We start from the raw sequence: 22,043 nt of genomic DNA, 5'->3' as shown, positions 1-22,043 counted from the left end.
ATTCAAAGTGCATATTAAACAAATATGTAGGACTGCTTTTTTGCATTTACGCAATATCTCTAAAATTAGAAAGGTCTTGTCTCAGAGTGATGCTGAAAAACTAATTCATGCATTTATTTCCTCTAGGCTGGACTATTGTAATTCATTATTATCAGGTTGTCCTAAAAGTTCCCTAAAAAGCCTTCAGTTAATTCAAAATGCTGCAGCTAGAGTACTAACGGGGACTAGAAGGAGAGAGCATATCTCACCCATATTGGCCTCTCTTCATTGGCTTCCTGTTAATTCTAGAATAGAATTTAAAATTCTTCTTCTTACTTATAAGGTTTTGAATAATCAGGTCCCATCTTATCTTAGGGACCTCGTAGTACCATATCACCCCAATAGAGCGCTTCGCTCTCAGACTGCAGGCTTACTTGTAGTTCCTAGGGTTTGTAAGAGTAGAATGGGAGGCAGAGCCTTCAGCTTTCAGGCTCCTCTCCTGTGGAACCAGCTCCCAATTCAGATCAGGGAGACAGACACCCTCTCTACTTTTAAGATTAGGCTTAAAACTTTCCTTTTTGCTAAAGCTTATAGTTAGGGCTGGATCAGGTGACCCTGAACCATCCCTTAGTTATGCTGCTATAGACGTAGACTGCTGGGGGGTTCCCATGATGCACTGTTTCTTTCTCTTTTTGCTCTGTATGCACCACTCTGCGTTTAATCATTAGTGATCGATCTCTGCTCCCCTCCACAGCATGTCTTTTTCCTGGTTCTCTCCCTCAGCCCCAACCAGTCCCAGCAGAAGACTGCCCCTCCCTGAGCCTGGTTCTGCTGGAGGTTTCTTCCTGTTAAAAGGGAGTTTTTCCTTCCCACTGTAGCCAAGTGCTTGCTCACAGGGGATCGTTTTGACCATTGGGGTTTTACATAATTATTGTATGGCCTTGCCTTACAATATAAGGCGCCTTGGGGCAACTGTTTGTTGTGATTTGGCGCTATATAAAAAAAAATTGATTGATTGATATGTTAATGCAGCATGCAGTCCCCAATCTGCATAGACAAACAGGCTGTGTGGGGTTAGGGTTACCTGATGTATGTATGTGTGACATTTTGACTATAAAAGCAGACACATCTTCAAGTCAAGAAGACAAACATCACAATGGCAGCAAGACGGTCAAGCAAGAAATACACTCCTCTGGAAGCATTAGCTCTTTTGCAAGCACTCCCAGATGTGGACTCAGGGAGTAGTGATGAAGTTTCCTTCATTGGTGAATCAGAGTTCATCCCCTCTGATTCCTCCTCTGATGAGGACATGCCAGCACCAACGGATTCACATCTGAAACAGCCTCTTTACACAAGACTTGCACATAAGCGGACTAAAAGACTAATAATTGTTACAGAGAAGGACAATGAAGAGAAGCCTTCATCTGTGAAAGGAAAAACTTCCCAATTCAAAAAAGGCAAACAGCATGCTGAAGACTAAAACGCAGGTGCACTGGAGAAAAGTCTTCTTCATCCCAGAAGTGCAAGCGCACTGAACAGAAGTCCCAGAAAAGAGAAGGCCCAGAAAAGAGAAGGCCCAGAAAAGCAAGGACGCAAGCGAAAACACCAAGGTATTTACATTTTGCTTTTATATTGTAGCATTGTCTGTGTTCACGTCTTTCTGTTTATGGTTTTATTATATATGCTCGTAAAGGCAAAACAATTCTTCCCTTTTGGGCAATAGAGGTTTCATCTTATCTCATGTTATCTTTAGGCAGGACCTTGTGAGACAGCGAGAGATGGAACTGTTTGGGTTCAGCGACAAATTAAGGACTTCAGCACCGTTCAGCCAACGCAGACAACCCAGACATCAGTCCGCAATGCAGGACTGACAGAGATTGCAAGGCGCAAAGTGACTAGTCGCTTGCAAAACTTCCTTTGTCTATTTGACATCAGCATGCTGAGGCCCATCATAGACTGCACAGTACACAAAGCCCACAAAACACACCCTGACTGGAGCACAAGTGTCTACGAGCTGATGGCATTTATCACTGTTTTATTCTTCAGAGGAGCGATTGGCAGAACCGGTGCCATGCGTGACTGCTGGTCAAAATGCCTCGGCATTCCGGAAATCATGTCCACAATGTCCCGAGGTCGATATGAAGAGTTGATGCGCTATTTACGCTTCAATATCAAGGTCATCCGTTTGGAACGCATGCAGACGGACAAATTTTCTGCCATTTCAGACATTTTGGGGCGCTTTGTTCAGAACTGTGTGCTGTCGTACAACCCAGGGCAACACATAACAGGCAATAGTTATTTCCAACAAAGGTCCGATGTCCTTTTCTGCAAAACACTGCGTCTAAACCAGACAAGTTTGGAATAAAGTTTTGGATTGCAGCAGACTTGGACACTAAGTACATGTGCAATTTTTACTTAGGAAAAGACCCCAGCCGTGCCATAGGAGAGCGACTTGCAGACAATGTTGTGACAAGGCCTTTTTGGACAGAGGCAGAACTGTCACTATGGACAATTTTTTCACATCGCTGTCTCTGGCGAACAGGCTTCTGCAAAGCAACACAACTCTGCTTGGCACAATAAACAAAATTTGATGGAAAGTTCCAGAGCAGGTAAAAAAACACCAGAGAACGTGAGGAGTTTTCGACACAGCTGTTAACGTCTGGCAGTGCCCTGCTAACAGTTTATGCAGCTAAAAAGAAGAAATATGTGTGTCTTCTCAGCACGCTGCATAAGAAAGTGGAGCTTGAAGTAGATTTGCGGCGAAAACCAAATGTAATCATAGACTACAACCATTTGAAATGTGGTGTTGATGTGCTGGATCAAAAACTGCGTGTTTATACAATGGGCACAGGAACACGGAGATGGCCTATAGCTGTCTTCTACAACATCCTGGACATTGCTGCTGCTAATGCACATGTACTGTACAAGGCATGTGCAGTATCAAAGGAGTCGAGGCGAAAGTTCCAGCATAAGCACAGTTGATCTGAGTGAACACTTTTAATTTGTAAATGGTTCAGTCTTTTTTATTTTACCAAATAAAGCTACAGCTTTTTTCAGACACCACAAAAGCTCAGCTTTAAATAACTTATTTTTTCGGGCGTTTTTTCCATCTTTTTTTTTTTTTTGCTGTTTTTCCCCCTTTTTTTATGTATAAACTGTTTAGTGTTTCTTTATATTTAAAGAAATATTTTTATTTGTCCCAATCAGGAATATTTGCTGTGCAGAGAACCAAACTCCCATTGATGAGCTGAACACCTCGAAGTCCAGTCGAAAGAAAACATCTCTGCTTTTCGGCAAAACCACCAGAGTTAAAAACTGCAGAAGAGACCTTCATCTGGTCCTGAGAATCCAGCAGAACACCTGCTTCTAAATAAAAGGCTCTTTGAACAGCAACTATTTTATTAATTTTAAAAAAGCTGTTTCATTTTATATTTTAACAATAAATGAACGGATCATTAAAAATGTCCACGAATCAAAGTCAAAAGACATTTGCACAAGTAGAAGCGCTCCACTTATTGTGGTCAAATTCATATTTTAGAAATGACTCTGTCCTGATAACATTAAAGGCAATTACATATTTTGATGAAATTACAAGTTTAAATGACTATAAAAAAAATTCATCATGAGGTTTATGTCACAGAAATCCTAATTTACAATCACACTGCAGTCATTGTTAAATTATTTCCTTTTGCATTTATAATAAACATTTGTATTTATTTAGTGTTTGTTTTTCTGGTTGAAATGAGATATAAATAATCTACCAGACTTAAAAAATATACAAGTTTCCATGTTATTTTATTTGTCTAAAAATAAATGTCTGAGGTTCCTTATGTTAAACAAGAAATTATCTAATATGAAATAACAGGTGGTTTTAATTTACAGATGAAAGGTTTCTAAAGAACCATTTTTGATTTATTTAGCTATTTTAATTACAAGTGTTCTAAACTTTTTTTTAACAGTAATCAGAAATTTTGAGGTAACAAACAACAAAAAAACATTTCCAATGATTTTTCTTCAGAAAACTGCTCTCTAAATGAGCAGTCCTGTGACACGTTAATGTTTTGTACAGATCAGTGATTTCTGCATCAATCGGATTGGTCCAATCCATTTTGTACAGATCAGTGGTTTCTGCACCAATCGGATTGGTCCAGTCCATTTTGTACAGATCAGTGGTTTCTGCCACGAGTCTTCCGTGTTTTGGCCCGACGCGTCGTTCCTAGTGGACAACACAAAGGTACGTCACAGCTCAGTGTCGAAAGTTGGCGCACCTCATCTCGACAGAACACCGGCTCTGTGTGGTATGCAGTAGATCACTTGACCGAGGGTCTATAATGTTCAAATAATAATAAAAAAAATACTGTCATCAGTCTTTACTCTTAGTCAGTCTCTTACAACGGTGCAGCCTAAATACACAAGCTTTCCAGGAGTGCACCCAATTCATTAGGCATGCTCAGAGGCACGTCTCCTCTGGTGCGCACTTTTTTTGGGGGGGAGCGACCCCGCCCCCTGTGATAAACTCATCGCCCCCTTAATATTTTTTTTCTGGCGCCGGGCCTGATATAGTATAAAGCATTATAATATGACATGTAACAGTATTTTCCCAGGAGAGAGACCTATGGTGAATAAAAAAAAATTCCTGCAGTGACCTACAGTATTGAATTTTTCAATATGAAAATTCACAAATTTTAATCAGTTACCTCATCACTATTAGGGGTGTCACGGTACACAGATGTCACGGTTCAGTTCATATTTGTGTTCAGACACCATGGTTCAGTACAAGTTTGGTACAGTATCTTTAATCTGTGAGGAACAGAGAGCTGCTGTCAGACATTTCAGCACTCTAAGTGTAAATGTCAGTTTTTTCATGAAAATTTTATTAATTCATTACATCTCTTGTCATTCACTTTGGGGTGCTTTGTTTGTTTGTTTCTTTCTTTATATGGTGTGTGATGTATGGAGCCAGACGTCCTTGTTTTGTTTTCCCATTTTAAGATAGTTTGATTTCTGTGCAAATGACAGCATTTCTTAAATCCTCACTCTGTATAGATTTGAAATCAGTAGATGCAGTGTTGCTATTTGGCGGCCACCTCATCCATGACATTTTATATAAATTTATACAGAATGTCAACTTAACAGTTGGTGGTGTTTTCTGTCTAAAGGTGAACTGATTTCAACTGCTGGAGTAGTTACACACAAATACACAATCGATAGACTTTCACTTTTAGGTTCATATTTCAGAAGAAAAAGGTAACTTAACCAATTCCCTTTATACTTCCAAAGTTTGTGATTGAAATAATCTGGTCGCACTCTTCAACTGGTTGGTTTGCGCTTTCTTCTTTTCACCTCAGACACAGCCAGCAGACTGAAGGTCTGGCCACGCCTCCTGCACAGATCATAAAATTAGAATGACACAGTCTGTGGAAATGAAATGAAATGTCAGTGACTTACGGAAACAATCATACTGTGCAGAGTTGTACCATGTGTTCTGCATGCAGTTCTGTGCACCAAACTCTCGTGTGTGCATACCATAGGGTTCAATACAAATACATGTATACACCCCTACTATTTATTTATTTATTTACTAAATTATTTTCATTGTATTGTAGCTTGTAAAGGTTCAGGTAGCAAATCATAAAAGATTTATAATGATTGTTTCTGCATCGCACACCGCTTATGTAGGAGACGGATGATGAAGCCGAAGAGTCGAGTTGCATAAGTGATTGGCTCCTGGATTTCTGCCACTGCTTCCAGGGCCTTGGATGGTTCCAGCATCTCAGGAACAAAAGGCAACTATGAACAAGTGTGAAGTGTCAGCTCTGCTGTGCTATATTCTCTGCATGATTTCTTTGACGTGTGAGAGCAATATGACAGATTTACCGTATAATGTGCTTTGATTCAGAATCAGGTCGCTCTGTGCTCTGTGGAGAGGCCGGTAGATGATGAGATTTGGCTATTGTGTGCATACTCGATCCAGGCCAGATGTTGACTCCAGGCCGTCGGGTGCGCTGAGGTGACACATCTCAGCGCTTGCTCCAGGTCCTGGTTGGCCCGCTCTGCTTGACCGTTAGTCTGAGGGTGGTACCCGGACGACAGGCTCACCGTGGCCCCAAGCTCCCCACAGAAGCTCCTCCAGACCTGCAAGGAGAACTGGGGACCACGGTCAGATACTATGTCAGTGGGGATACCATGCAGACGCACGACGTGGTAGACCAGGAGGTCTGCAGTCTCCTGGGCTGTCGGGAGCTTCGGGAGGGCCACGAAGTGGGCTGCCTTGGAGAACCGGTCCACTATCGTCATGATGACCGTCTTTCCCTGAGACGCAGGGAGACCCGTGACGAAATCCACTCCGATGTGCGACCAGGGGCGACGAGGCACAGGCAATGGCTGGAGGAGTCCTGCCTCCAGCTGGTGTGAAGCCTTGCCCCTGGCGCAGATGGTACAGGCCCGGATGTAGTCCCTGGTGTCGGCTTCGACTGACGGCCACCAGAACCACTGCTACGGTTCTTCGCACCCCCGGATGGCAGGTGTGCTTGGAACCGTGACAGAAGTCCAAGACGGCAGTCCGAGCGTCTGGTGGCATGTACAACCTGTTGGGAGGACCACCTCTGGGATCCGGATGACACATCAGGGCCTCCCTGACCACACCCTCCACGTCCCATGTGAGGGCTGCGACGATAGTGGATTCCGGTAAGATGGTGTCCGGTGGGTCCAACAGCCTTGCTCCAACTTCCTCTTCGTGCACCCAGGACAGTGCGTCAGACCGGATGTTCTTGGTCCCGGGGCGGTAGGTGATCTTGAAGTTGAAGCGTCCGAAAAACAGTGACCATCGGGCTTGCCTGAGGTTCAGACACTTAGCGGTCTGGATGTATTCCAGGTTCCGATGGTCAGTGAGAACCACAAATGGGACCACAGCTCCCTCCAACAGATGTCTCCATTCCTGAAGGGCCTCTTTCACCGCCAGGAGTTCCCAATTGCCCTATTACGTCATAGTTCCGTTCTGCGGGGGTTAACCTGCGGGAGTAGTATGCACAGGGGTGGAGAACACTATCGGACTCCCTGCTCTGGGACTCCAATAACCACTGAAGGACCTGACGGACATGCTTAACTTCCACAAACTCAGCTACAAGTGTAAGTATAAGTCACAACTGCAAAGACTTCAGTTACAATGAATGTGCATATGGCACAAAACGGCTGAGTAGTTTTATCTGTAAGGTAAGCTGATAACTTGGCAGAGTTATGGTGTCCTTCCCAGGCTTTCATGGTGTTGATGATGATGAGTGACAGCTGAAGACAGCCTAACGGGGTGCACCTGGTAGTGCCAACAGGACCGTGCGCCCTCTGCAGGGCATAAAGGTGCCAGCATGGCAGGGCGCCATCTGGTGGTGGGCCAGCAGTACCTCCTCTTCGGCGGCCCACACAACACTGTGGCTCACCTTCTGGCCAGCTGTGTTGGAACCAGTTATTAACCTTGGGATCGGTTCCTAAATGTTTCAAATCTGCAGTGATTAAACCATTAAGAAAGAAATCTAATCTTGACCCTAGTGTATTGAAAGGCTGATATCAAATCCATCATTTAGTTAAAAAAAATGGTTTCACAGCAGCTCGTGGATCACCTTACTGAAAATGATTTTATTACATCCTTGGCTGATATAATTACAGTTTTGTTCAAAGGTTTACATACCCTGGCAGAATTTTTGTTTTTTTGGCCATTTTACAGAGAATACGAATGACAACAAAACTTTTATTCACGCATGGTTAGTGGTTGGTTGAAGCCATTTATTGACAAAAACTGTTTGCTCTTTTTAAAACAGAAACTACCCAAATGAGCCTGATCAAAAGTTTACATACCCCTGTTCTTAATACCGTGTGTTGCCCCCTTTAACATCACTGACAGCTTGGAGTCTTTTGTCGTCTTTGTGGACGAGGCTCTCTGATGGTGAAGCTGCCACTGAATATGTCTTGAACTTTATTTGCATCAATTATGAAGAAACGATGAACGTAGGCGATGAACGCTGTGAAGTTACGAGTAACGGTGTCCGTGTGGCTGCGTGCCGAATATTGCCCATTCGCCATAAAATTATGTTCTTCCTTTTGATGGCTTTAATTTTGTCATATCATCATGAAAATTGATACACAGGTCGAGCACGACAACCTTTTACAATTCATAGGGGCGTCGCCCATGGGCAGGGCAAAATGCCTCAATAGCGCCCCCTTGAAACTTTTAAAAACCCCTCCTCAAAGGGGTTTTTTTGGAGTAGGGAGATGAAAATTGGTACACATGTGTGACTTGCATAGACGTACAAAAAAAGTCTCTTGCACCATAGGTCTACTCTAAACAGGAAGTCGGCCATTTTGAATTTTCTTGGCATTTTGCCATGATTTCCACACGTTGTATTTGACCGAACTCTTTCTAGGGATTTTGTCCAATGCACTTCAAATTTCTTTAACAGCATCCAGAGATGATACTGACCAAAAGTTATCGAAAGCTTTTCTCTATGTTGAAGGGTGTGGCTGCTATGATGCCGCCATTTTGACCCTTCGCCATGGAACATTGTACTTAAACAGGTACTGATGTCACATAGTTAACCCCATCAACTTCCTTACACTTCTAAAACATGCAGAACAAGTTGGTGAACATAGGCGATGAACGCCGTGAAGTTACGAGTAACGGCTTCTGTGTGGCGGCGTACCGAATATCGCCCCTTCGCCATGAAATTCCGTTCTTCCTTTTGACGGATTTAATTTTGTCATATCATCATGAAAATTGATACACAGGTCAAGCATGACAACCTCTTACAATTCATAGAGGCGTCGCCTGTGGGCGGGGCAAAATGCCTCAATAGCACCCCCTTGAATCTTTCAAAAACACCTCCCCATAGGGTTTTTTTTGGAATAGGGAGATGAAAATTGGTACACATGTGAAATGATTTCCACATGTTGTATTTGAACGAACTCCTCCTAGGGATTTTGTCCAATGCACTTCAAATTTCTTTGACAGTATCCAAAGATGATACTGACCAAAAGTTATCGAAAGCTTTTCTCTATGTTGAAGGGTGTGGCCGCTATGGTGCCGCCATTTTCACCCTTTGCCATAGAACATCAAGTCATGATAACTCCTTCATGCTTTGCCTGATTGACTTGAAACTTCACATGTATGATGACAGTTGGCCCCTGAACACACGCAGCCCCTCTGTTTGTACACTGAGCGCCCCCTAGTGGATGAACAATCAACATGTCATAACTCCTTGATGCATTGTGTGATTTGTTTAAAATTTGAACTGTGTGATGAGTGGTTGCCCCTGCATGCACATGCCCACATGTGGACACAATGGCACCCACTGGCCTGGGTAGGCGGTCGCACGGAACGAGGGCCCATATATGACTGCTTGCAGTCCTAGTTAGGGCCGAGTAGGCAACATCCTATGAGGACCCTATTGTAATTGCGCTGTTTGTTATTATTATTATTTATTATTATTATTATTATTATTCTCACTCTTGAAATCGAAATTTCGGCCTCTTCCCATGCTCAAAAACTCACCAAACTTTCCAAAGTCGTCCGGCCGTATCCGAAATTCGATATTTTGGGGGCCTCGCACATGGTCGCAGAAGAATCGCGAAATAGCGCCCCCTAGAACTTTTCAAAAACCCCTCCGCATTGGGCTTTTTTCGTCGTAGCCTCACGAAATTCGGTACACATATTTACCATGCCAGGACGCACGAAAAAGTCTCTTACTGTCATGGTGAAATATCGACAGGAAGTCGGCCATTTTGATTTTAAGTTTCAATTTTGAGCAAATTTTTGCCACTTTTGGCCATTTCCACTACTTACATTTGAACGAACTCGTCCTAGGGATTTCATCCGATCGTCTTCAAATTTGGTCAAAAGCATCACCACACAATGGTGATCAAAAGTTTTCAAAAGATTCTAATTAAGTCAAAAGGCGTGGCTGCTAGGGGTCATCAAACTTTGGCGAGCTTTTCGGAGCACGCCATTTCACTTCAAACGGCTGTCACGCCCACATACTTCATCGTAGATCCTTCAAACTTGCTGTACATGATGCGGGCTCCGTCCTGAACGTCTACATATCTTAAGTTCCCACCTGCGCCATAGCGCCCCCCGGTGGTGGCGGGAAATGTTTTATTTTTACTTTAAGAGGTCCTGATGTCACATACTTAACCCAGTCAACTTCATTCCACTTGTAAAACATGCACAACAAATTGGTGAACATAGGTGATGAACGCCGTGAAGTTATGAGTAACGGCGTCCGTGTGGCGGCGTGCCGAATATTGCCCATTCGCCATTACATTCCGTTCTTCCTTTTGACGGCTTTAATTTTGTCACATCATCATGAAAATTGATACACAGGTCGAGCACGACAACCTCTTACGATTCATAAGGGCGTCGCCCATGAGGGGAGCAAAATGCCTCAATAGCGCCCCCTTGAAACATTCAAAAACCCCTCCCCATAGGGGTTTTTTTGGAGTAAGGAGATGAAAATTGGTACACATGTGTGACTTGCATAGACATACAAAAAAGTCTCTTGCACCATTGGTCTACTGCAAACAGGTAGTTGGCCATTTTGAATTTTCTGGTCATTTTGTGGAAAAACTCCTCCTAGGGATTTTGTCCAGTGCACTTCAAATTTCTTTAAGAGCATCCAGAGATAATACTGACCAAAAGTTATCAATCTTTTCTCTATGTTGAAGGGTGTGGCCGCTATGGCGCCGCCATTTTGACCCTTCACCATGGAACATCAAGTCATGATAATGCCTTCATGCTTTGCCTGATTGACTTGAAACTTCACATGTATGATGATGGTTGGCCCCTCAACACACCTGGCCCCTCTGTTTGTACACTGAGTGCAACCTAGTGGATGAACCATCAACATGTCATAACTCCTTCATGCATTGTGTGATTTGCTTGAAATTTGAACTGTGGGATGAGTGGTTGCCCCTGTACGCACATGCCCACATCTGGTCACGAGAACACACTGCCCTGGGTAGGCGGTCGCGTGGAATGAGGGCCCGTATATGACTGCTTGCAGTCCTAGTTATTATTATTATTATTGCCACTTTTGAAATCGAAATTTCGGCCTCTTCCCATGCTCAAAAACTCACCAAAATTTCCTAAGTCGTCCAGCCATATCCGAAATTCGATATTTTGGGGGTGTCACACATGGTCGCAGCAAAATCGCGAAATAGCGCCCCCTAGAAATTTTCAAAAACCCCTCCCCATTGGAGTTTTTTCGTTGTAACTTGGTACACATATTTACCATGCTAGGACGCACAAAAAAGTCTCTTACTGTCATGGTGAAATGTCGACAGGAAGTCGGCCATTTTGATTTTAATTCTCGATTTTGAGCTAATTTTTGCCATTTTTGGCCATTTCCACTACTTACATTTGAACAAACTCGTCCTAGGGATTTCATCCAATTGTCTTCAAATTTGATCAACATCATCATGACACAATGGTGATCCAAAGTTATTAAAACATTCTAATTAGGTCAAAAGGCGTGGCTACTAGTGGTTGTCAAACTTTGGCGAGATTTTCAGAGCACGCCGTTTCACTTCGAACGGCTGTCACGCCCACATACCTCATCGTAGATCCTTCAAACTTGCTGGACATGATGATGGCTCCGCCCTGAACGTGTCATAACTCCTTCATGCATTGTGTTATTTGTTTAAAATTTTAACTGTGATGAGTGGTTGCCCCTGTATGCACGTGCCCACATCTGGTCACAAGGGCACCCACTGGCCTGGGTAGGCGGTCACGCGGAAAGAGGGCCCTTATATGATTGCTTGCAGTCCTAGTTATTTGTTATTCTTCTCACTTTTGAAATCGAAATTTCGGCCTCTTCCCATGCTCAAAAACTCACCAAACTTTGCAAAGTCATCCAGCCGGATCCGAAATTCAATATTTTGGGGGTTGCGCACAAGGTTGTAATGAAATCGTGAATTAGCGCCCCCTAGAAATTTTCAAAAACCCCTCCACATTGGGTTTTTTCGTCGTAGCCTCACGAAATTCGGTAGACATATTGACTATGCTAGGATGCACACAAAAGTCTGTTTCCGTCATGGTGAAATGTCAACAGGAAGTCAGCCATTTTGATTTTAAGTTTCGATTTTGAGGTAATTTTTGCCGTTTTGGGCCATTTCCACTACTCGTCCTAGGGATTTCATCCAATCATCTTCAAATTTGGTCAACATCATCATGCCCAAATGGTGATCAAAAGTTATCAAAAGAATGTAGTTAGGTCAAAAGGCATAGCTGCTAGGGTTCGTCAAACTTTGGCGAGCTTTTCGGAGGGCGCCGTTTCACTTCGACCGGCTGTCACGCCCACATACTTAATTGTAGAGCCTTCAACCTTGCTGGACGTGATGAGGGCTCTGCCCTGAACGTTTGCATATATTAACTTCCTACCTCCGCCATAGCGCCCCCCGGTGGTAACTGGAAATGTCCTATTTTTACTTTACAGGTCCTGATGTCACATAATTAAACCAATCAAATTCATTCCACTTCTAAAACATGCAGAACCAGTTGGTGAACATAGGCGATGAACGCCGTGGTTACGACAAATGGCGCTCGTGTGGCAGCGTGCCGAATATTGACCTTTCGCCATGAAATTTCGTTCTTCCTTTTGACGGCTTTAATTTTGTCATATCATCATGAACATTGATACACATGTCAAGCATGACAACCTCCTAAAATTCATAGGGGTGTCGCACAATGCCTCAATAGCGCCCCCTTAAACCTCTCAAAAACCCCTCCCCATTGGGGTTTTTTTGGAGTTGGGAGATGAAAACTGGTACACATGTGTGCCGTCTCTGGCACCATGGGTCTACTGCAAACAGGATGTCGGCCATTTTGAATTTTCTGTTCATTTTGGCGTGATGTCCACATGTTGTATTTGAACGAACTCCTGCTATGGATTTTGTCCAATGCACTTCAAATTTGTTTCACAGCATCCAGAGATGATACTGACCAAATGTTATCTAAAGTTTTTCTCTATGTCGAAGAGTGTGGCCGCTAAATGACTGTTCATTATTTTCTCAGACAATTGTGCAATGTCTAATTTTTAGGTTTTATAAAACACCTTATGTTTACATTTGAAAGGTGTTTCTTTGAATTCTTCCGAGGGATTTTGGCCAATGCACTTCAAATTTCTTTCACAGCAGTGATCAAAAGTTAGCGAAAGCTTTTCTGTTTGTCGACAGGTGTGGCCGCTATGGCGCCGCCATTTTGACACTTCACCATGGAACATTATACTTAATCAGGCACTGATGTCACATAGTTAACCTCATCAACTTCCTTCCACTTCTAAAACATGCAGAACAAGTTGGTGAACGTAGGCGATGATCGCCGTGAAGTTATGAGTAACGGCGTCCGTGTGGCGGCGTGCCGAATATCGCCCCTTTGCCATGAAATTACATTCTTCCTTTTGACGGCTTTAGTTTTGTCATATCATCATTAAAATTGATTCACAGGTCAAGCACGACAACCTCTTACAATTCAAAGGGACTTCACCCATTGTCGGGGCAAAATGCCTCAATAAGCGCCCCCTTGAAACGTTCAAAAACCCCTCCCCATAGGGGTTTTTTTGGAGTAGGGTGATGAAAATTGGTACACGTGTGACTTGCATATACGCACAAAAAAGTCTTTTGCACCATTGGTCTACCATTTTGAATTTTTGTGTAATTTTGGTGTGATTTCCACACGTTGTATTTGAACAAACTCCTCCTATGGATTTTGTCCAATGCACTTCAGATTTGTTTCACAGCATCCAGAGATGATACTGACCAAAAGTTATCGAACGTTTTTCTCTGTCAGAGTGTGGCCGCTAAATGACTGCTCATTATTTTCTCAGACAATTGTGCAGTGTCTGATTTTTAGGTTTTATAAAACACCTTGTGTTTACATTTGAACGGTGTTTCTTTGAATTTAAAGACTAAGAATTATTACATGTATGAAGTATTGTAATACAACATATTCACAGATTTCTATAAGATAAGAGATTCCTTTATTATCCCCACATGGGGAAATTTGCAGGTCTGACATTTCTAGGTAGTATTAACAGTCAGATCAGGTCTGGGAGCATTCGCTGGTGCCATGTATCATTGCATCCACAACACTACAGAACCACTTGGGGTTCTGGATGGCAGCCATCCTGGCAGATCACCAATCCTAGCCCCACCTCCCAAAAGTAGCTGGTGCTATGGAGTTTTCTTGTGCCCATATCCAAACCTTTGGCAGCTCATGCGTATGGGCACCTGGAAGATTTTTTTCTCACAGCAAGAAGGACCATCTTTCACTATTGTTGAGGGAGTTTGAAAAACTCCAGATTGGAGTAGATGTGCTCTCTGAGGTCCACAGATTTAGATGTGGCCAGATCTCAGTGGGTGGATACATCCATATAATAAAAGCAAGTGGCCTCTGTGTGTTTGTGTATCTGGAGCATCAGTTGAAATCCAGAAAGAGCTGAATTTCATCCTTTGGCATACTTAGGTATTTTTTCATGATGATTCAAGTCGTAAAAACAGCAGTGACCGGACCAATACACACTTCCACAATAAGAGCCTATGTTTCAAAATAAAAGCCAGTGAGGTTTCTGCAGACCTGACAAAATTCATCAGTCTGTCCATGCAGTAACATCCCAGACAGCAAATTCAAATCTGGACATTTTCTGTATGCATGTGACCCGAAACCATTGGTGGGCACAGTTCTGATAACCAATATTTATCAAAGATAAAGTTTTCATTATCAGATTATCTTTTCAGATAACTTTGAAAACCATTGTCATACTAATTATCCTCCGATACATTTTTGTCCGATACTTTTTAGACCGTTAACGTGGTAAACAAAGGTGAGCAGATGTGTAGTTATACCCTCTACAAACAGAGAACTGCTTCTAGAAGAAACCGCTCTATGCTCTGCAGGCAAAGGAGAACTGGTCACCAAAAAAAAACTCTTTTTTTTTTTTTTAACCCCATACTGATACGCAGCCAGTATCACCCAAGTCATCCAGAGGCATACATTTTTAACTTATGGTTCAAATTTTAACCAAACTTATTTCGAACAAGTTATTTAAATTAATGTCACATCTGAAGTTTTATAAAGGCCTCTACTAGTGGTTGGCTCTCACTGCGGTATTGTATCACTTCCTGTTCCGGAGCACAGCGGTGCTTTGCTGTATTTGTTAGCTGTTTAATCTGCGTAGTTAGATTGATCTAGATAACTAGATAACGATTTGTTTCACAGTGTAATCTTCACGTACCTTAACTAAAGCACTCCCTCTGCTGAATCACCTCTAAATTATTTACACATTATTCACTTTGTGTGTTTTTAGGAATCCGCTAGCTTAGCGCAGCTACTAGCTCTTAGCCGGTTTAGCATGGTGGCTTCTCCTGTCTCTCCCGCACTTTTCTGCTCTGAGTGTGAAATGTTTAGTTATTCCTCGGCCTCCTTTAGCAGTAATGGTACTTGTAATAAGTGTAGCTTATTCGTAGCTTTGGAGGCCAGGCTGGGCAAATTGGAGACTCGGCTCCGCACCTTGGAAAATCCTACAGCTAGCCAGGCCCCTGTAGTTGGTGCGGACCAAGGTAGCTTAGCCGCCGTTAGCTGTCCCCCAGCAGATCCTGAGCAGCCGGGAAGGCAGGCCGGCTGGGTGACTGTGAGGAGGAAGCGTAGTCCTAAACAGAAGCCCCCTGTACACCACCAACCCATTCACATCTCTAACCGTTTTTCCCCACTCGGCAACACATCCGCCGAGGAACAAGCTCTGGTTATTGGCGACTCTGTTTTTAGAAATGTGAAGTTAGCGACACCAGCAACCATAGTCAGTTGTCTTCCGGGGGCCAGAGCAGGCGACATTGAAGGAAATTTGAAACTGCTGGCTAAGCCTAAGCGTAAATGTGGTAAGATTGTAATTCACGTGGCAGTAATGGCACCTGGTTACACCAATCGGAGGTCACTAAAATTAACATTGAATCGGTGTGTAACTTTGCAAAAGCAATGTCGGACTCTGTAGTTTTCTCTGGGCCCCTCCCCAATCGGACCGGGAGTGACATGTTTAGCCGCATGTTCTCCTTGAATTGCTGGCTGTCTGAGTGGTGTCCAAAAAATGAGGTGGGCTTCATAGATAATTGGCAAAGCTTCTGGGGAAAACCTGGTCTTGTTAGGAGAGATGGCATCCATCCCACTTTGGATGGAGCAGCTCTCATTTCTAGAAATCTGGCCAATTTTCTTAAATCCTCCAAACCGTGACTATCCAGGGTTGGGACCAGGAAGCAGAGTTGTAGTCTTACACACCTCTCGGCAGCTTCTCTCCCCCTGCCATCCCCCCAATACCCCATCCCCGTAGAGATGGTGCCTGCTCCCAGACCACCAACAACCAGTAAAAATCTATTTAAGCATAAAAATTCAAAAAGAAAAAATAATATAGCACCTTCAAGTGCACCACAGACTAAAACAGTTAAATGTGGTTTATTAAACATTAGGTCTCTCTCTTCTAAGTCCCTGTTAGTAAGATAATTATACTCAACAAAAATATAAACGCAACACTTTTGGTTTGGCTCCCATTTTGTATGAGATGAACTCAAAGATCTAAAACTTTTTCCACATACACAATATCACCATTTCCCTCAAATATTGTTCACAAACCAGTCGAAATCTGTGATAGTGAGCACTTCTCCTTTGCTGAGATAATCCATCCCACCTCACAGGTGTGCCATACCAAGATGCTGATTAGACACCATGATTAGTGCACAGTTGTGCCTTAGACTGCCCACAATAAAAGGCCACTCTGAAAGGTGCAGTTTTGTTTTATTGGGGGGGGGATACCAGTCAGTATCTGGTGTGACCACCATTTGCCTCATGCAGTGCAACACATCTCCTTCGCATCATCCGTGAAGAGAACACCTCTCCAACGTGCCAAACGCCAGCGAATGTGAGCATTTGCCCACTCAAGTCGGTTACGACGACAAACTGGAGTCAGGTCGAGACCCCGATGAGGACGACGAGCATGCAGATGAGCTTCCTTGAGATGGTTTCTGACAGTTTGTGCAGAAATTCTTTGGTTATGCAAACCGATTGTTTCAGCAGCTGTCCGAGTGGCTAGTCTCAGACGATCTTGGAGGTGAACATGCTGGATGTGGAGGTCCTGGGCTGGTGTGGTTACACGTGGTCTGCGGTTGTGAGGCTGGTTGGATGTACTGCCAAATTCTCTGAAACGCCTTTGGAGACGGCTTATGGTACAGACATGAACATTCAATACACGAGCAACAGCTCTGGTTGACATTCCTGCTGTCAGCATGCCAACTGCACGCTCCCTCAAATCTTGCGACATCTGTGGCATTGTGCTGTGTGATAAAACTGCACCTTTCAGAGTGGCCTTTTATTGTGGGCAGTCTAAGGCACACCTGTGCACTAATCATGGTGTCTAATCAGCATCTTGGTATGGCACACCTGTGAGGTGGGATGGATTATCTCAGCAAAGGAGAAGTGCTCACTATCACAGATTTAGACTGGTTTGTGAACAATATTTGAGGGAAATGGTGATATTGTGTATGTGGAAAAAGTTTTAGATCTTTGAGTTCATCTCATACAAAATGGGAGCAAAACCAAGTGTTGCGTTTATATTTTTGTTGAGTATATATTGGGCGATTTTAACATCCACATTGATGCTGAGAATGACAGCCTCAGCACTGCATTTAATCTATTATTAGACTCAATTGGCTTCGCTCAAAATGTAAATGAGTCCACCCACCACTTTAACCATACTTTAGATCTTGTTCTGACTTATGGGATAGAAATTGAAGACTTAACAGCATTCCCTAAAAACCCCCTTCTGTCTGATCATTTATTAATAACATTTACATTTGCTTTAATGGACTACCCAGCAGTGGGGAATAAGTTTCATTACAGTAGAAGTCTTTCGGAAAGTGCTGTAACTAGGTTTAAGGATATGATCCCTTCTTTGTTATGTTCTCCAATGCCATATACCAACACAGTGCAGAGTAGCTACCTAAACTCTGTGACTGAGACAGATTATCTCGTCAGTAGTTTTACATCCTCATTGACCACAACTTTGGATGCTGTAGCTCCTCTGAAAAAGAGAGCCTTAAATCAGAAGTGCCTGACTCCGTGGTATAACTCACACACTCGCAGTTTAAAGCAGATAACCTGTAAGTTGGAGAGGAAATGGCATCTTACTAATTTAGAAGATCTTCACTTAGCCTGGAAAAAGAGTCTGTTGCTCTATAAAAAAGCCCTCCGTAAAGCTAGGACATCTTACTACTCATCACTAATTGAAGAAAATAAGAACAACCTCAGGTTTCTTTTCAGCACTGTAGCCACGCTGACAAAGAGTCAGAGCTCTACTGAGCCGAGTATTCCTTTAACTTTAACTAGTAATGACTTCATGACTTTCTTTGCTAATAAAATGTTAACTATTAGAGAAAAAATTACTTATAACCATCCCAAAGACATATCGTTATCTTTGGCTGCTTTCAGTAATGCTGGTATTTGGTTAGACTCTTTTTCTCCGATTGTTCTGAGTTATTTTCATTAGTTACTTCATCCAAACCATCAACATGTTTATTAGACCCCATTCCTACCAGGCTGCTCAAGGAAGCCCTACCATTATTTAATGCAAGCCATCACTTGACCCAGCTATCTTAGCTAATTATAGGCCAATCTCCAACCTTCCTTTTCTCTCAAAAAGTCTCGAAAGGGTAGTTGTAAAACAGCTAACTGATCATCTGCAGAGGAATGGTCTGTTTGAAGAGTTTCAGTCAGGTTTTAGAATTCATCATAGTACAGAAACAGCATTAATGAAGGTTACAAATGATCTTCTTATGGCCTCAGACAGTGGACTCATCTCTGTGCTTGTCCTGTTAGACCTCAGTGCTGCTTTTGATACTGTTGACCATAAAAGTTTATTAGAGTTTAGAGCATGCCATAGGTATTAAGGCACTGCGCTGCGGTGGTTTGAATCATATTTATCTAATAGATTACAATTTGTTCATGTAAATGGGGAGTCTTCTTCACAGACTAAGGTTAATTATGGAGTTCCACAAGGTTCTGTGCTAGGACCAATTTTATTCACTTTATACATGCTTCCCTTAGGCAGTATTATTAGAAAGCATTGCATAAATTTTCATTGTTACACAGATGATACCCAGTTTTATCTATCCATGAAGCCAGAGGACACACACCAATTAGTTAAACTGCAGGATTGTCTTACAGACATGGATGACCTCTAATTTCCTGCTTTTAAATTCAGATAAAACTGAAGTTATTGTACTTGGCCCCACAAATCTGAGAAACATGGTGTCTAACCAGATCCTTCAGTTAAGCCTTCAGTTAATTCAAAATGCTGCAGCTAGAGTACTGACAGGGACTAGATGGAGAGAGCATATTTCACCCATATTGGCCTCTCTTCATTGGCTTCCTGTTAATTCTAGAATAGAATTTAAAATTCTTCTTCTTACTTATAAGGTTTTGAATAATCAGGTCCCATCTTATCTTAAGTACCTCATAGTACCATATCACCCCAATAGAGCACTTCACTCTCAGATTGCAGGCTTACTTGTAGTTCCTAGGGTTTTTAAGAGTAGAATGGGAGGCAGAGCCTTCAGCTTTCAGGCTCCTCTCCTGTGGAACCAGCTCCCAATTCGGATTAGGGAGACAGACACCCTCTCTACTTTTAAGATTAGGCTTAAAACTTTCCTTTTTGCTAAAGCTTGTAGTTAGGGCTGGATCAGGTGACCCTGAACCATCCCTTAGTTATGCTGCTATAGACTTAGACTGCTGGGGGGTTCCCATGATGCACTGAGTGTTTCTTTCTCTTTTTGCTCTGTATGCATCACTCTGCTTTTAATCATTAGTGATTGAACTCTGCTCTCTTCCACAGCATGTCTTTTTCCTGACTCTCTCCCCTCAGCCCCAACCAGTCCCAGCAAAAGACTGCCCCTCCCTGAGCCTGGTTCTGCTGGAGGTTTCTTCCTGTTAAAAGGGAGTTTTTCCTTCTCACTGTCGCCAAGTGCTTGCTCACAGGGGGTTGTTTTGACCGTTGGGGTTTTTCCGTAATTATTGTATGGCTTTGCCTTACAATATAAAGCGCCTTGGGGCAACTGTTTGTTGTGATTTGGCGCTATATAAATAAAATTGATTTGATTGTCCTTTTTCTTCCAACCATTTTGTTTGGAAAATAAATAAATAAATAAAAAATTGTGCAGTGATTCATGGGATTGTTTGGGAAGGGAGAAGGATATATCTGTTGTACCCTTAATTTTTGGATGAAAGAAGGCTGCATTTGTTGGCTATATTTCAAGGAGCCTTTGAAATAGGATGACTTGGTCACACCACTTATGAAGTATGCAGCCAGCAAATGCAGCCTAAGAAGGCTGTGTACCCTGGATTGGGACACAGCTGAAGAACCAGGCTTTCTATGGACCCAGCCTGTATGCAGAGAACATGTTGAACTTGTCAAGAGATTCAGTTCAGTTTAGAGCAGAGACGCCTGGGAAGAGATTATGAAGTGAAGAGTTCACCCAACAGAGGTGTTTGATGAAACTTGGATGCTAAATAATTTCAGCTGCCTGTGGCAGATGGATGGCTGCTTTCGAGAGTTGGAGATAGATTGGTTGTCTACCTGTGTGGTTGCCATCCAGGACCTGAGGTGATTCCAAAATGTCATGGATGTGGCAATGTGTTGCACCAGTGCAAACCTGATACTACATGATACAGCAGTGTAGTGCAGTGATAGTGCTCTTGCATCTGGATAAGAAACTCTGTGGTTCAAATCTACCCATGTATTGATCTCCATGTGCATGTGGAGTTGCATGAAGAAGGACATCCATTGTAAAGTTTGTGTCAAAGCAACATGTGGATCCTTTTAGGTTCTGCTGTGGTGACTCCAGCAAAACAGGAGCAGTCAAAAGAAAATCAACACGCGTGAGGACGTGTCACTCTTCTTATTTCTAATCTGGATGTTTGTCTCAGACTAGTTGAAGGTTGTGTTTTTCATCAAACATTTCATTAAAAGGAGCTTTAGGTGTCCTAAGACATTAAACTGAATTTGTTACTTCCATTTTTCACTGAGCTTTACCTTTTGTGTTTTTGTTCAATGCAGAATCACATCACCTTCGCTGAAGTCACATGACGTGGAGCCGGCTGTGTGGCAAACCCACTGGACGTCCACACTCTTCACCATCCAATCCAGTTAGCCGCAGTGCAGCGTTAAACCCATTCTGTCTGTGTGTGGTCTGTGGTATGTTGTTCAGTGTTGTCTTTTGAGGCCCAATTGTCATATGCAGCCTCTTGAACCACAAACAAACCATTTTTTTTTAATATGGGACTGATACTGTGGAATCTGCTTTCTACATCTATGCACTTACTCTGAATAATCTTATGACATTTGCCTCCCAAATGAACTTCGTTTCAAGACTAAGTCCAAATCAGATTTCGGTTGACGAGAAGGTGAAGAACTGACATGGAGCATCTGTACTCTGCTTTGTCTGGTGTTAGTTTGTATGTGATACACATTCGTTGAAGAAGATGGACGACTTTCTCTGGTGTGCAGTTGAAATAGATATTTACATTTCACATGAGTCTCATCAATGTCATTACATTTAGATCAGTGGTTGCCAACTGGTGGGTCACAGCCCAAAGGTTGTCCTGCTCACCTTGACCCGAAAACACTGTCACCCTAAAGAGAATATGTAGTATAACCAATGGAAATTAATAGCAGTAAACATATTTAACTCCAAAAGTGCGGTCCAAATACTTTTTTTAGATTAATCCCTGTTCAAATTTGATTCAAATCATGAAGTTTACAATTTTTATCATTTACTTGCTCTGGTGTACAGAAGGTGAAATAGGAGGCAGTGTAGTTCTCTACTAATCAACACCATATGATTTACAGAACAAGCGTATGATTTACAGTACAAACACTGCATGCATCACTCTAAAACCCATTATTTTCAATGACAAGCTTCGGGTGATGCATGAAAACCAAGTTTGCGCGATGCTCTGCTGTGAGTGCACACCGCCGGTTGACATCAGC

General features: G+C 42.7%; 1 protein-coding gene across 3 annotated transcripts in view; it reads left to right on the top strand.

The window, feature by feature from the left end:
• The window catches only part of LOC117513143 (phospholipid phosphatase-related protein type 5-like), a 237,396-nt gene extending 215,722 nt beyond the window's left edge, over window positions 1–21,674 (top strand). For 2 of the 3 annotated variants that reach the window (XM_034173476.1, XM_034173474.1), the window contains 2 exons: window positions 5,659–5,765; window positions 21,111–21,674. In XM_034173476.1, the coding sequence (XP_034029367.1) occupies window positions 5,659–5,765; window positions 21,111–21,204 (201 nt within the window). In that variant the 3' untranslated portion in view covers window positions 21,205–21,674. The remainder of the gene's footprint in view (window positions 1–5,658; window positions 5,766–21,110) is intronic. The other variant, XM_034173475.1, reaches the window with a different exon arrangement.
• Window positions 21,675–22,043: the final 369 nt, after the last annotated feature.

This window comes from Thalassophryne amazonica, chromosome 1 (assembly GCF_902500255.1).
Source record: "Thalassophryne amazonica chromosome 1, fThaAma1.1, whole genome shotgun sequence".
Classification (NCBI taxonomy): Eukaryota; Metazoa; Chordata; class Actinopteri; order Batrachoidiformes; family Batrachoididae; genus Thalassophryne; species Thalassophryne amazonica.
Note: the sequence above shows the minus strand (reverse complement) of the source record. Positions and strands in the feature narration are given on the sequence as shown.